This window comes from Salarias fasciatus, chromosome 3, assembly GCF_902148845.1.
Source record: "Salarias fasciatus chromosome 3, fSalaFa1.1, whole genome shotgun sequence".
NCBI lineage: Eukaryota > Metazoa > Chordata > Actinopteri > Blenniiformes > Blenniidae > Salarias > Salarias fasciatus.
Window position 1 is genome coordinate 8,419,376 of NC_043747.1, and position 14,657 is coordinate 8,434,032.

The following is a 14,657-nucleotide window of genomic DNA, read 5'->3' on the forward strand; positions in this document are numbered from 1 at the left end:
AGCCGGGGTGTCGCGAACACTGGCCGCCCAGTGAAGATGGCGGCGGAGCTGCATCCGCGGAGCGGAAAGCTGATCGGCCTGTCTAACTCGAACCGAACCGCCCGGCGCAACCAGCCCGTGCAGGAGTTCAACCACGGCCTGGTGCTGAGCAAGGAGCCGCTGAGGGACCGGGATGTCTTCACTGTCCGCATTGACAAGAAGGTAAACATCAGCGAGGCCCCGCCGACGGCTGCTGCCGGGGCGGGTGTGAGGGCAGCGGGAGAGCTGCTGGGACGAGCCCGGTGTTTCGGATCAACTGGATTCCCTGTTAACTGGTGACTGGCTTCCTTCGCCGTTCGTCGTTGCTGCGAGTGACAGCGGATGTTAAAATTAGACTCGCTAAAGAACAGACTCCTGGAAACTTTATTGTGAATGCGGTTAAACGGCGCTCGCTAGCACAGCTTCGGGTTTCCGTTGGGTTTTAAACATCTGCTGTTACTAGCAGCAACTAGGGACGCTAACGGAAGTCGGTCACCGGTTAACAGGGAAACCACTTGGTCCGAAACACCGGGGGTCCTCATCTGTCCGCAGTGAGGGGCTTCTGCTCCCCGCAGCGGCTCCCAGACGAGCCCCGGGGTCCTCAGCTGTCCTCTGTGCGGGGCTCGGAGCCCCCGGGTCCCCGGCTGTCCGCAGTGAGGGGCTTCCGCTCCCCTCGGCGGCTCGCAGCGTGTGACAGCGGCCGCGGTCTGTGCGGGTGTTCAGGTGGCAGCTCGAATCTGGTCGGTGGATCCCTCAGTTAGCCATGCTAATGAGCCGCTAGCAGGAGGTCTGGCCGGGGCTCACCCTCCTGGAAGCTGCAATGTGGGCTTTGTTGACTTGATATGCTGGATTATCTCGTGGAAACAGCCGCGTTGGGGTTTGTTTGGGAGCGGGTGACAGCCTCATCTGACGGCCGGTGATACTGCAGTGATCGCACTGACAACACGGGCTGGGTGATCACACCGAAACGAGACGCCCCTCTTCCATAAGCTTCACTTTACATGTTTAATAAACGAGTTTCTCCACTCTTAAGATGTATTCACACTCATCTTGGCTCCACTGAAAGCCTTCCAGACCTCTACTAGTGTAATGAATGAGTTTGACCACACCATGTTGTTCCTCATTATTTACCATTGTCTGCTACCATCTGCTAGATCTGCCTCAAAGCTCACAACTTCAGTTTTATTTCACTATTCTTAAGCAGTATTGTCTTATTTGCACAAAATGGGACTATTATGACTTCAGGTATTATGTGCATGAATATTTCAGATTTGTATTGAACATTATCCAGTATTTTTAAGCAATTCTTAATCAGTGCAAAGGATCAAACACAATGAAAACTTGTGTGAATAATCTTTAGCTGTTGTGGGATTGAAAAAAAAAAAAGAAATACTAGCCATCCTTAAGATGGATGATGTAGCGTTCTTCGCTTTTCAGATCCCAGTGGGGCATTTATGCTCAGTTTTTCCATATTAGTTGTTACTTAGAAGCTTATTTGCAACTCTGCATTTTTTAAGCAAGATTTTTAATATCAGCCACACACACGTTCATGTTTTTTTTGAGTGTTTTGAGGTCGGATCACTCCTGTCTCTCCATTCCCGTCAGCAGCCCGTGCACGGTCCGTACGCTTTGGCTGCTCACAGCATCGGGAGGCTTGAATATTGAAGTGGCTCCTCCCTCTGTGGTATGCCACCCAGCAGGGATTATCTACAGTATGGCAGCTCTTGGGCCTCTGGCAACGCCAACTGGGCCACAGAAGCGCACGCACACACACACACACACACACACACACACACACACACTTTAAACGAGAGTATAACCGAGCAACATGCACGGTGAAGTCACTTAAAAACTGCGCTGTGTGTGCTGGTAAAGCTGAACGTGTGGATTTGTACGACGCGCTGTATGCAGATGAATGCGCAGCCCGGCGAGGCCTCTCGTTCACCGCCTGTCATGGCATGCTGTCTGGAAATCAATAGTTTCCCATCACACTGGCATGACTGCAGATCCCGTCTACTGGCATCCATAAGCTCCAGAGGAAGTTGAAGGCAGGAGTGATTTATCGGACATAATAAATTCCTCCATCATGAGGAGGGACTGGGAGTGATGGAGGGTTTGTGCTTTTGGCTGGAAGGGATCCAGAAGGAATACCGAACGGCATTTAGCAGCTTTTGAATACATCGCATTCTGCATTTCCTTCACAAAAGTTCATAGTCAGTTAATACTAATTATGCCTTTGTGATTTACTGAATGTGTAAAGACGTCTGTGTAAAACTGTCAGCGATCATTTTTTGTCCTATATCTTGCAACGAGAGCATAATAAAACTTCCAGTTTAGAATCCAGCAATTCATATGGCTGCAATTAAGAATCACTTAAACTCCTGATTGCCAGTTTATGCTTTTGATGATGAATCATTCATAAATACTATGCTTATAACACCTTATTAAACAGTATTTAAAATAGAACTGCGTACATAAAGGTTTTTCTTTGCTTAAATGTACCTGAGCTGTTAACTGTGTGTTTGAGTTAGTTCACTAATCATGGCTGTGTATGAAATCTGACCAGCTGTAGGGTTCTAGTTAACGCTAGTTTAATGACACTTGTAATGAAGCAAAGGTTCATTAAGAAGTATTAACTTCAGACGAGCGCTTCAAGTCACGATTTCTTCTTAGCAGACAAGAATTTCAGGTGCCAGTTTTTTTCTCGGTTGCGTGGGCCATACATAATCTGATCCAGGTAAACACTTCTGATTAGACTGCCTCGATCTGATTGTAATTACGATTGTATAGAGAGATGCTGTAACGCCGATCAGAGTCCATGTAAACGGCACATCGGACTGCTTCCCGCCGTCGGAGCTTTGAGCGCATGCCTGTTGTGTAACGTCACCACGACACCATGTCTTCTTCTGAATAATGAGAAAGTTTGAAACCCGACCAAATCGCATTGCAAAGTATTATGGGATTGATGAATCGGTATATACCATCAAAGATGATCCCTGTGCGATCATCTCTTGTGAGTTCCTGAGAGGAGCGAGTGAGTGACTGCGAGCCAGACGCCCACAGGCTGCTGTTACATAAGAGAGAAGGAGATTTCTGTCTCCTCCACACGCCGACCTGGTCAGGCTCGGCTTCCACTAACGCTGTTAACCCAGATACCCGGGCCGCCGTAACACACTGCCTTACATAGTACCTGTCACCGCGGAAGGAGCCGCGGGAAATGAGGCCGACTGGTTTGAGGAATAACATTGAGCTGAGGGAAAAGTTCTCTGAAAAGGAGCAGGTGAGGCTCATGGTCAAGGTCGTCGGCTTGGATTCCTGCCAACTTAAGACTGAAAACTTCAGCGCGAGGCTTCCAGATTCCTCTGCGTCAGTCTCCCCGAGCGGCAGTCGGAGTGCAGCGATCCGGGAGATGCTTTCTCACCGAGATGACTCAAGTTCAAGGTCCTCCGTCGGCGACCATCTGCTGCTGCGGAGCGCCACGATCTACGCCTCCCGTCTCGGCCCGAGAGCTGACGCAGCAGCCTCGCAGCACAAACGAAGAATAGAATATACCCCCGGAGATCAATGAAGTATCACATTATTGTGGTACTGAGAAGAAAACGGAGCTCTGGAGCTGCTTGTCAGAGTCCAGTGTCACCGAAGATTCAAGGAGGAAAAACACAGTTCGCACTTGATGCTGCTCAGCATTTACAAGAAGCAAGTGTGAATCTCCATACAACTCCAGGTTGCATCTTTCTGTGCGGAGTTTGCATGTTCCCCGTGTGTGTGGCCGGGTTTTCCTGGTGCTCTGGTTTCTTCCCGCAGTGTTAAAAAACAAAACAAAAAGCATATTTGTGAATCTGTTTCGTTGTCGAAGTCTACAAGTGCAGTGTAATCCCCCGACTTTAGAGGATTCAGTGCAGATTTTATTGGATTAGACTCAAATGAATAAACAATTTCTTTCTCTCTGTAGAAATTTTATTTGTAGCTGCCGTGTTTTATTTAATCGGATCGCACACGCAGCCCGGGTTCAGTTATTTTATTGCTATGATATTCTTTATACCGAACGTGAGCAACTTACTGCCTGATTTCCACCAAATTTTCTCCATTCTGCCGCGTGCTGCTCCGTCCTGCTCCGTCCTGCTCCGTTTTCAAAGCGGCGCTCGATGATCTACTCTGACAGAACGACTAAAAATAACAGGATGGATCATACAACAAGACACCCTTTGTTTTCCATAGATATCTACCTGCAGTTTTTAGCTCAGTGCTTCAGTCTTTAAACGGCGGCTCCCACGCCGCAGCGCCGCTGGTTCCACTTCCAGGCTGGATATATGGTTTTTGTTTTTGTTTTGTTTTGTTTCTCCACCTTTTTGTGAAATGAATTTCTTGTCGGTGAAGGCTGTTTTCGAGTGTTTTGGCAGATGCATGTCGCATCTTCAGGCTCTGGTAATTTGCGAGGGCCGTCTTGTTGTTGATAAATGTCGCGGCGGATCGCTAAACGTGTCCCCTCCGTCTGCAGGTGAACTCGTGGAGCGGCTCCATCGAAATCGGTGTGACGGCGCTGGACCCCGCCGCTCTGGACTTCCCCAGCAGCGCCACCGGCCTGAAGGGCGGCTCCTGGATCGTGTCGGGCTGCTCGGTGCTCCGCGACGGCCGCTCCGTCCTGGAGGAGTACGGCCGCGACCTGGACCAGCTGGCCGAGGGCGACCGGGTGGGCATCCAGCGCAGCTCCCACGGCGAGCTCCACCTCTGGGTCAACGGGCAGGACTGCGGCGCCGCCGCCAGCGGCCTGCCCCCCAAGCTCTGGGCCGTGGTGGACCTGTACGGCAAGTGCACGCAAGTGACGGTGGTGAGCTGCGAGCCGCCGCCCCCCTCGGCGGAGAGGGAGAGAGAGACAATAGAGCAGGACGAGGAGGAAGATGAGGAGGACGAGGACGAGGAGGAGGAGGTGGTCGTGTGCGGGAGTCGGGAGGACGCGGGCATCGCGGCGCTGATGAATGTGGCGGCGATGAATGGGATGATGAACGGAGACGAAGGTAGGAGGCGGCTGTAGGTTGGATTTGTGATTTCCGTTGGAGTTGAGCTGTGGTCATCTGTGCTCCGTGTCGGTCTGACAGTGCCTGAGCTGAGCTGCAGCCACAGCAGACCCGACAAGTTTCCAAACAACCTGGAGCCGGACGCCGGTAAGAAAGCCCTCCTCCGGTCCGATGCCACGAAGTTCACCGCGTGAGAAGCATTAAAAAAAAAAAAAAAAACCTCTCCTTCCTGTCTGCAGTTCTGACGGAGCACCAGCTCTTCGACGTCTTCAACAACGCAATAGTCTCCTTTTACCGGTCCGAAGACGAAGGCGGAGGAGAAGACGGCGGCGGCGGTGGAGGAGGAGGAGTGGACGGAGGAGGAAATTCAGGAACTGACTCTTCTTCCCGGAGCGACAGAGGGAGCAGCAGTGGGGGGGGCACAGCGAACGGTGACAGCGGATCGGGGACGGCAGGAAGCGGCGGCGGCGGTGGAGGAGGAGGAGAAGGCAGGAACACAAACAACAGCCCCGCCGGTAACGGAGGGGCGGCGCCCGGGGGGCTAGCGGGCGGGATGACCACCAACGACGCGCTGCTGTTCCACGAGAAGTGTGGCACGCTGATCAAACTGAGCAACAACAACAAGACGGCGGAGCGGCGGCGGCCGCTGGACGAGTTCAACAACGGCGTGGTGATGACCAACCGGCCGCTCCGACACAACGAGATGTTCGAGGTGTTTACGGCCGCGCGGCACCGCGCTCAACGTTTCATCAGACTCGGTCAAAACTGAAATGTGACTTTTGTTTTTTTGTTTTTTTTTCGTCACCAGATTCGGATTGATAAGTTGGTAGACAAGTGGTCGGGCTCAATAGAGATCGGCGTGACCACACACAACCCCAACAACCTGGACTATCCTGCAACTATGACCAATCTGCGCTCAGGTAACACACACACACACATCGGTAATTTTCTCCAAGCACAGCAGAATTTGCTCAATTAATTTGGACTGTTTCTTTCTTAAGGTACAATCATGATGAGTGGCTGTGGGATTTTAACCAACGGCAAAGGAACCCGCAGGGAGTACTGTGAATTCAGCCTGGATGAACTTCAGGTTTGTGTCAGACACACGCTCTCATTTGGTCTTGCACTGTATCAGCTAATGGGGCGTTTGCCTCGTCTGCCGTCCGTCTGTAGGAGGGCGATCACATCGGCCTGATGCGAAAAGCCAGTGGAGCGCTCCATTTCTACATCAATGGCATCGATCAGGGTGAGACGCATTAAGACCCTTCAGAAGGGGGAGAGAAAGGCCGGAGCAGCGGGAGGAGGAGGACCGCAACCATTTGTCAATTGACTGAAAATTGATCCACAGCTGTTGTGAAGTCTTTATTTAAACTAAAATCCCTCTAATTTGTAATTTCATCTGTACTGAAGAAAAGCAGTGAATCAGTCTAAACAGACGGTTAACCTTTTGATTGCAGCACTCTCTCGCTCTTTTCCCACAGGTGTTGCAGCAGCTCAGACCCCGGGAGTGGTCTACGGCGTGGTCGACCTCTACGGCATGGCCGTCAAGGTCACCATCGTCCACAACCACAACCACAGCGACCGCCTCAGACGCAACAACGCCATCATGAGGGCGCTGTCGCCCGACGTGGGCAGACCGCGGCCCGCGCTCTCCCTCACGCCGGACACGGACGGGCCCGACCGCCTGCTCTTTCACCCCAACTGTGGGCAGAAAGCCGCCATCATCAGCGAGGGCAGGACGGCGCTGCGGCCACAGTGAGTCCTCCTCACTGCGATTTAAAGGAATCTTTAAATCTTGCTGATACGGAAACGGCGTTTCTCTGGCAGCGCGACCGACGACTTCAACCACGGCGTGGTCCTGAGCAGCCGGCCGCTCCGCTCCAACGAGGTGTTCCAGGTCCGCATCGACAAGATGGTGGACAAGTGGGCGGGATCCATTGAAATCGGGGTCACGACGCACAACCCCGCCTACCTGCAGCTGCCCTCCACCATGACCAACCTGCGCTCAGGTAGAGTGGACCGAGCCGCTCGGGGGGGTCGTGGTCACGTTCGTCAGCGTTCCTGACGGGGAGGTTTCTGGTTTCCAGGGACGTGGATGATGACGGGAAACGGCGTGATGCACAACGGAACTACGATCCTCGACGAGTACGGACACAATCTGGACCGACTGAAAGTAAGCCGCGTTTGCTCGCCACTGAGTTGGCCACTGAATGGTTGATTTCATTCGCCGCGCTGCTTCTGCAGGCGGGCGACACGGTGGGCGTGGTGCGGAAAGAGGACGGCAGCCTCCATTTCTTTGTAAACGGTGTAGCACAGGGCCCGGCCGCCTGGAACGTCCCCCCCAGCGTCTACGCCGTGGTGGACCTGTACGGCCAGGCGGCGCAGGCCACCATCATGGACGACATGGGTAAGGGAGAAGGAAGCGGGGGGCGGACGGCTTCAGAGAGCAGGAAATGTGAAGACTGTGTTTACCCTTTTCTCAGTGGACCTCCCCCCTCTTCCAGAGGACAGCTCCGAGGGCCCCACGGCCATGTCTCCCGGGAGCCCCTGCTCCGTGGTGGGCGCCGCCACCACCAGCGACCTGCGGTTCCACCAGCTGCACGGCACCAACGCCGTCATCACCAACGGCGGGCGCACCGCCCTGCGCCAGAACTGCCGTAGCGAGTTCAACGACGCCATCGTCATTTCCAACAGGTGAAGCGAGAGAACTGAGACAGACTGGCTAGACCTTCAATTCTTTTTTTTCTTTGCAGTGAATGAAAACATTGTCAGCTTTCACAGTTTCTGTTAGCGACTGAATGTGTCCTCCACTAACGCTGCAGGTGCCTTCGGGACGGAGAGCTCTTTGAAATCGTCATCCAGAAGATGGTGGACCGCTGGTCAGGTTCAATAGAAGCAGGTCAGACATTCGCATCGATATCGAGAGGTTCAGTAGTTTGAAGTGTTTCTGATTCCTTCACTGTCGTTTCTTCCTCTGACGCCCAGGAGTGACCGCCATCAGGCCAGAGGAGCTCGAGTTTCCAAACACCATGACCGATATTGACTACGACACCTGGATGCTGAGGTATGTCGGGGAATACCGGAGTCAATCCCAGCATCCAGTTCCGTGAGAGCAGCGCTGACCGCTACACCGCCTCTGATCGTTCTCTCCCGCAGCGGGACGGCCATCATGCAGGACGGAAACACCATGCGCAACAACTACGGCTGCGACCTGGACTCCCTGACCACCGGATCACGGATCGGCATGATGCGCTCGGCCACCGGCGACCTCCACTACTACATCAACGGCGTGGATCAAGGCGTGGCGTGCTCCGGCCTCCCGCCAGGTGGGGAAGTAGAGTCCAAGGAGGCCGCGGGCAGCCGGGGGCGACGGTTTTGTGACGAGGCGTCCGTCTCTTCCTGTCTGCCTCAGAGGTGTTCGCCGTCATCGACCTGTACGGCCAGTGCGTCCAGGTGTCCATCACCAGCTCGTCCGGCCCGCTGGACAACAGCCTCTGCACCAGCAACGTCACCGAGAAGAGCTTCCCCATCCACTCCCCAGGTGCACACTCAGGTTCTCGGATAAGAAGAAGATTCGTCGTGAGCCTACGGCCGTCACCAGTCTTGTCGTTCTCTCCGTGTTCGCAGTCGCAGGCGTCGCTCACCGGCTCCATTGTAAACACGGTAAGAACGTGGTGCTGCTCGGCGAGGGCTGCCAGGCGGTGCGGGTCGGCGGATACGCTCACGGCATCGTGTTCAGCGGGAAGGAGCTCATAGCGGACGAGCTGTTCGAGGTACGATACGCCCCGTGTCTCTCTATTTTCGCCACTTGTTTCTTCCTTTCTGCTGATTCTTCTTATTCTCCGCTGTCCCCTCGCTGCAGGTGAGGATTGATGAGATCGACGAGCAGTGGTGCGGCTCGCTGCACATCGGTCTGACCACGCTGGCGCCTCCCGAGCTCCCGTCCTGCCCGCTGTCGGGCCTCTCCCCCTCCCTCCCGCAGCTGCGCACCAAGGTCACTTGGCTGCTCTGCGGTTCGGAGGTCCGTCGCAACGGCGTGCTGCAGCGCCAGAACTACGGCTGCTCGCTGGACCGGCTGACGGTGGGCGTCCTCCTTCTCTACGTTTGAACAAACCACGTGAAACGGCGCGTGTTCGAACCGGATGTGTGCGTGTTCCAGGTGGGGAACCGTGTGGGCGTGAAGAGGTGTAATGACGACACCATGCACATCTTCATCGACGGAGAAGACATGGGGCCGGCCGCTACGGCTGTGGCCAAGGTACGTCAGCAAGACCCGAAGCCTTATGGAGACTCGACGCCACAATCGGCGCCATGTCCCCCTCTCAGCGCCTCTCTCTCTCACCCGCCGCAGAATGTCTACGCAGTTCTGGACCTGTACGGGCGGATCACGGCCGTGTCCATCGTCAGCTCCTCGCTGATGGAGGACACGGAGAGCGTGAAGGCGCCGTCGCTCTCCTCCGACAGCTGCAGCGAGGGGGAGGAGGACAGCACCCCCGTCAGAGAGGTGGGGGGAGTGTTAATAAGGGACCATTCAGTTTTAAAAAAATCGGACTAGCCTCTTCACCCCGTCGCCCTGCTCCCTCCAGGTCGAGAGCGAGCCGTGCGCGCTGGCGCCCACAGTCATGGCCTTCCTGGAAAACCACGGCAAGAACATCCAGCTGTCCAACCAGAACCTGACGGCCGCCAGAGTGTCCAGCTACAACCAGGGCCTGCTGGTCACCGCGCACCGGTTAGCTCGCCAGCAGCTGTTCCAGGTAACTGTCAGCCGTACAGTGGGCGGAGCCTCCTTCGGCTACCGGCGGAATGGAAAGGAGTTACTCGTCTGGTCAAAAGGATGATCCGACTGCTGCCCCTCTTCCACCGCCAGTTTCAGATCGACCGCCTGAACCCGTCGTGGACGTCGTCGCTGTCGCTGGGGGTGATAGGCCACTCCCCCTACAGGCTCAACTTCCCCTCCACGGCGTGCTGCCTGAAGCGCTCCGCCTGGCTGCTGCAGCGCGACTCCGTCTTCCACAACTCCCTGAAGGTTTGCGTCCAGATCGCCGGACACCTCCGGATGCCCCTCCCCGGCTCACCGGTGGTCTTGCTGTGTCCCCCCTCAGATCTGTGAGAACTACGGGCCGAACCTGGACACGTGTCCCGAGGGGACGGTGTTGGGTCTGCTGGTGGACGCCAACAGCTGCCTCCACCTCTTCGTCAACGGCATGGATCAGGGCGTGGCGGCGCAGGACATCCCGTCGCCCTGCTACCCCTTCATCGACCTCTACGGCCAGTGTGAACAGGTCGGCACACACCCCCCCCCCCCCCCCCCCCACACACACACACACACACACACTCCACCTCCGGATGAACACCAAATAAATGCTGTCGTCTCTGCAGGTTACCATAGTAACCAACAATGTGCCTGCCGTTGGCGGAGAGAGCGGCGAGACCCGCTGTCAGGGCGACATGGAGAAGGCCGACATGGTTGACGGTACGAAGCCGACGGGAGCGTGTGGGCACGTCGGCTCGCCGATTTGTGAAGCGCCAAAAGCTGAAACCGCCGGGTTCTGTCCGCAGGAATCAAAGAGAGCGTGTGCTGGACGCCGCCGCCAGAGGTCAACCCCAACAAGACGTGCGAGTACCAGGCGCTGTGCTCGCGCTTCAAGGACCTGCTGACGCTACCAGGTGCGCCGCCCGCCTCCGCTTCTCCGCTCAGACATAGAAAAAAAAAAAACTAAAAAAGAAATTACAACCCGGTTTTTCCTCTCTGGCTGGTGAAAGACGGTTACTTCAACGAAGACGCCAAGTACAACCTGTGCTACTGCGAGTCCTGCCACAAGCTGCGCGGCGACGAGGCGTACTACAAGAGGGGGGAACCGCCGCGGGACTACGCCCTGCCATTCGGCTGGTGCCGCTTCGCCCTCAAGTGAGAGAGATTCGCCACACTTTGAGTCTGAACTGCTGTCAAATCACTACAATCTTGACAAAAATCAGGCCCAGTTGAACATTTCCTGCTCCGACGCTGATGGGTTTCTGTTTCAGAGGTTCGTCTTTGTGTCTCTAAGAGTTTGTCTCCTCTTGGTTCAGGATCAAATCTCACTGTGAGGTCTCCAACGCACTGAAGAAGTGGCACATCGCATATCACGGCACCAGCGTGGGAGCGCTGCGGCGCACGCTGGACCACAGCCAGCTGCTGCCTGGTAGAACACACACACACACACACACACACACACACACACACACACACACACACACACACACACACACACACACACACACACACACTGGTCTTTTCACTGTTGCGACTGACTTCAAGCCTCGGTTTCAGGGACGTCGTCCATCTTCTCGGTGTCTCCGGTGAAGGCGGAGGGGCCGAACGGCTACAGCGAGCCGGAGGAGAACAGCGCCCCCGGCAGGGAGGTCCCCAGAGTGCGGCTCTCCCCCACCATGCGCTACTCCGGCTCGGAAATCTTCGCTCCTAAAGTGCAGTAAGTGCAGCTCAGTAAACGTGGAGCTTTTGCTTTTAAAAAAACGTTCCCTGAGTTGTCGTTTCTCGCTGCGCAGATTTCGGGACCCGCGCTCCCACCGGTGTCACCAGGCCCAGGTGGGCTTCCAGGTGTGCGTGCGGCCCGGCTCCTACAAGGTGGGGCCCCAGACTCTGGGCCACAGCGAGCCGCTGGACCCCCGCTTCAGCAACTCGGAGATCGAGTGGATCACCAAGGAGCAGGGCGGGACGCTGCTCTACGGCCTGCTGGTTCGAGTCGAGTGAACGCGTGGACGACAGGAGGCACTCGGGGAGAAGTAGCGGGGAGGGGCCGCACCACGGCCCCGCCCCCTCGTACTTTCAATAAACTGACAACCAAATCCGACCCCTGCCTTGAGCGAGAGACTCCTCTGGAATCCAGCCGTTCAGATCCTGGATCGTCCATTCGGCGCTTTTGCGGTTTAGTTTCCGTTAGGTTCTCGGTTCTCCGCTCCGAGACTCTTTTTACCGGCCGGGGCGTCCGGCGGTCTCAAAGAACGGACTCACTGCCTGCACTTTATGTTCTGGACACTCGTGGGCGATTTTTAAAAACTTCTCATCAGCACTGAAGACTTTTGCGTTTGTCGTTTTCATTCTGCCCATCTTGTTGTTTTCAGCCTCTTTTATTTTATTTTGGTTTTTTTGGCACTTACATGAACGCTTCCTGCTCCAGTCAGTGTTTCGTTTTTGCCGGTCTGCACGTCAACGACTAAAAAAATCAAAGTGGGTCAGACAACAAAAAGAAGAAGAGGAGTGACAATGTTTTCAAAAAAACCCCTACAACAAAAAAACACTTGAATCCTGGAACGACACCAGATGTTTCATGATTGTGACTGTAAAACTGGAGGGAAAAAAATGTTTACACGTGTTTTGCTGTTTTCCACGTTCGCTGTCTTGCTTTTTGTTTTATTTTTTTTTTCTCGCCCGGTAACATTTCCGAATCTTACAGTCGAATGAATGGAAGCTGGCTTTAAAACTCTGGGGGAAACTGAAATGTTTGGATTTAGAAAGAAAGAGGAAAAAAAAACAGGACTTTGCACCTTTTAGGATTTTAAAATAGTGCCACAGAATCAGATTTTAAATCCATCTACAGTCCAGCCTGGTAATAATAAATGGCTGAAGCTTCTCACAACATGAAGCTGCAGCTTCGGATGATTCCCACAGAAAGAAAACAAAAAACAAAAGATCTAAACAGGTCAATACCTTTTTGCCTTATTTATTTTAAGTGTTTTAAGTTGTATTTTCTTTAACAGAAGAAACTGAATCAGGTGATTTCTGTGGGAATCATTTGAAAATGTTATAGTTTTCCTTTGGAAATGCCGCACTGCCGACCACTCTGCCTCTGACAGCAGCGTTCAACTAAAAAAGGTTAAACTGAACCTGAATGTAGTAGAATTCAACAGTTTTATAGCTGTTTAACCGCTCAGAATATAACGTGGCTCATAACACTTTCAGTCGCCATTTTTTTTTTTTTTCGTAGGACAGTTTTTGTGAACACCTGATTGGCCGATCGGAGGCGGAGTTGGGTGGCCGCGGCATTGCCTGAGCAGAACTGTCCTTGAAGCAGTGAGTTTTTTTCCTGCGCCCCCAGCTGGTGGAAATTGGCATTACAAATCAACCCAATTGTTTGAAGTTTTAGGTTAAAAAATAAGACTTTTTTTCCCCCGGAACTGTTATAATAAAGTTCAGACGGCGCTTCGTGCAGAGCGAACGGCTCGCACTTCACGACATTTAGCAGGTTTTTTTTTTTCCTTTTTGCCGCGAATGTTTTGACGTCATTTTGGCGCCAAACTGTGCGAAGACTTTAAATCCTCTAAGAAGCACATTTACCCCCCAGAAAACGGTGAAGAAATTAACTTATTGCCAAAAGGTTTTTAGTGGTTACCCCCGCCCCACCCCTACATATTCCAGCAGTGTTGCCCCCCCCCCCTCCCTCATCGTTTACACTCCACCCGTCGTGTTCGACCCCCGTTTACCTTGTTGACCTCCACCCGGAGAGAACTCGCCCGACCTGCATCCCGCGCAGCTGTTTACACGTGAATGTTTTAGGAATTTTAGGGCTCCTCGCGATCGATCGATCCGTCGCCGTCTGCAAGGCCTCGACTGATTGTACCAGAACAGATTCCCACCCCGGATCTATTCTGCTCAACCCCGACACGGTCTCCACAAAGCCAAACTGAAAAATGAAGGAAGAAGCTCAAAAAAACTACAACTTCCAATCAAAAATGTGAAAGAGAAAAAAAAAGAATATATGGGTTGTTTACGGCCCTGTGCTGCTTTGTACAATTTAATTTGTATTTTTTTTTTTGTTTCTCTGTATGTTGCATTGTACAGGCTGTTACATAACAAATCATATCTTCCTGATTTATAAAAAAGAAAAATAAACTGACAGACAGTATGCACAGAAGCACAGTTGGAACGGTCTCTTTCATGATGCCACAAAGAGAAAAAGAGAAAAACAAAAAAAAAACCAAACCTGACGATGCCGTTTTGTCATTTTTTTGTTTTTTAAAGTTTTTATTTCGAGTAGGAAAAGATCTCACTGACATGTTATTGCAGTGTTGCATACTTGCTCAATCACACGGTTTCCAATGACTCCTTAAGGCCAATAGTGGGATTTTTCTCGGTTTTTTGTTACAGGGACGGTGGAGCCTCCCTTTAACACACACACACACTCACACACACACACACATACACAAAAGCTTTTGGAATTGACACTTAAAAACAGACAAATGACTAGTTTTCTGTTCCCTGAACATTAAAAAAGAAAAGCCCAATTCTGACACTCATCAGCAGTTCTGTTTTGTTGTGCATGTTCAGTTTCACTCGTTAATTTAGGATCTTGAGGTTAAATTATTTTTAGATGTACTTAAGTCTGCTTGAATCCCTGGTGGCACATTAGGTCAGTGTGTGTGTGAGACCAGGAAAGGAAGACTTGTTAATAAATGCCGCTCCCAACGTCTTTTCCAGGACGGTTCGACAGATTTCAGTCAGATGAGAAGATCAGCGCCAACTAGACAGCAGATCAATATATTACTTTATATTTTCACAATTCAGTCTAAAAATGCTTGAAATCCTTCAGTTTCAGAGACCCACCTGTAAATTTAGTCGCTTCTCAA

The 14,657-nt window shown here is 52.9% G+C and overlaps 1 protein-coding gene across 3 annotated transcripts in view; it reads left to right on the forward strand.

Moving 5' to 3' along the window:
- Positions 1–14,657, forward strand: part of neurl4 (neuralized E3 ubiquitin protein ligase 4) — an 18,667-nt gene continuing 4,010 nt past the window's right edge. Inside the window, exons 1-29 of one of the 3 annotated variants that reach the window (XM_030119592.1) lie at positions 1–201; positions 4,517–5,033; positions 5,115–5,180; positions 5,273–5,745; positions 5,842–5,953; positions 6,035–6,123; positions 6,207–6,279; positions 6,515–6,788; positions 6,861–7,042; positions 7,121–7,206; positions 7,278–7,440; positions 7,538–7,727; positions 7,856–7,932; positions 8,019–8,097; positions 8,190–8,359; positions 8,446–8,574; positions 8,661–8,806; positions 8,896–9,114; positions 9,193–9,291; positions 9,385–9,537; positions 9,620–9,787; positions 9,901–10,059; positions 10,136–10,315; positions 10,413–10,506; positions 10,593–10,700; positions 10,797–10,941; positions 11,103–11,215; positions 11,344–11,503; positions 11,580–13,943. In XM_030119592.1, the coding sequence (XP_029975452.1) occupies positions 37–201; positions 4,517–5,033; positions 5,115–5,180; positions 5,273–5,745; positions 5,842–5,953; positions 6,035–6,123; positions 6,207–6,279; positions 6,515–6,788; positions 6,861–7,042; positions 7,121–7,206; positions 7,278–7,440; positions 7,538–7,727; positions 7,856–7,932; positions 8,019–8,097; positions 8,190–8,359; positions 8,446–8,574; positions 8,661–8,806; positions 8,896–9,114; positions 9,193–9,291; positions 9,385–9,537; positions 9,620–9,787; positions 9,901–10,059; positions 10,136–10,315; positions 10,413–10,506; positions 10,593–10,700; positions 10,797–10,941; positions 11,103–11,215; positions 11,344–11,503; positions 11,580–11,784 (4,794 nt within the window). In that variant the 5' untranslated portion in view covers positions 1–36 and the 3' untranslated portion in view covers positions 11,785–13,943. Of the gene's footprint in view, positions 202–4,516; positions 5,034–5,114; positions 5,181–5,272; positions 5,746–5,841; positions 5,954–6,034; positions 6,124–6,206; positions 6,280–6,514; positions 6,789–6,860; positions 7,043–7,120; positions 7,207–7,277; positions 7,441–7,516; positions 7,728–7,855; positions 7,933–8,018; positions 8,098–8,189; positions 8,360–8,445; positions 8,575–8,660; positions 8,807–8,895; positions 9,115–9,192; positions 9,292–9,384; positions 9,538–9,619; positions 9,788–9,900; positions 10,060–10,135; positions 10,316–10,412; positions 10,507–10,592; positions 10,701–10,796; positions 10,942–11,102; positions 11,216–11,343; positions 11,504–11,579; positions 13,944–14,657 lie in introns of those variants that run through there. The other 2 variants (XR_003933787.1, XM_030119580.1) reach the window with 2 other exon arrangements.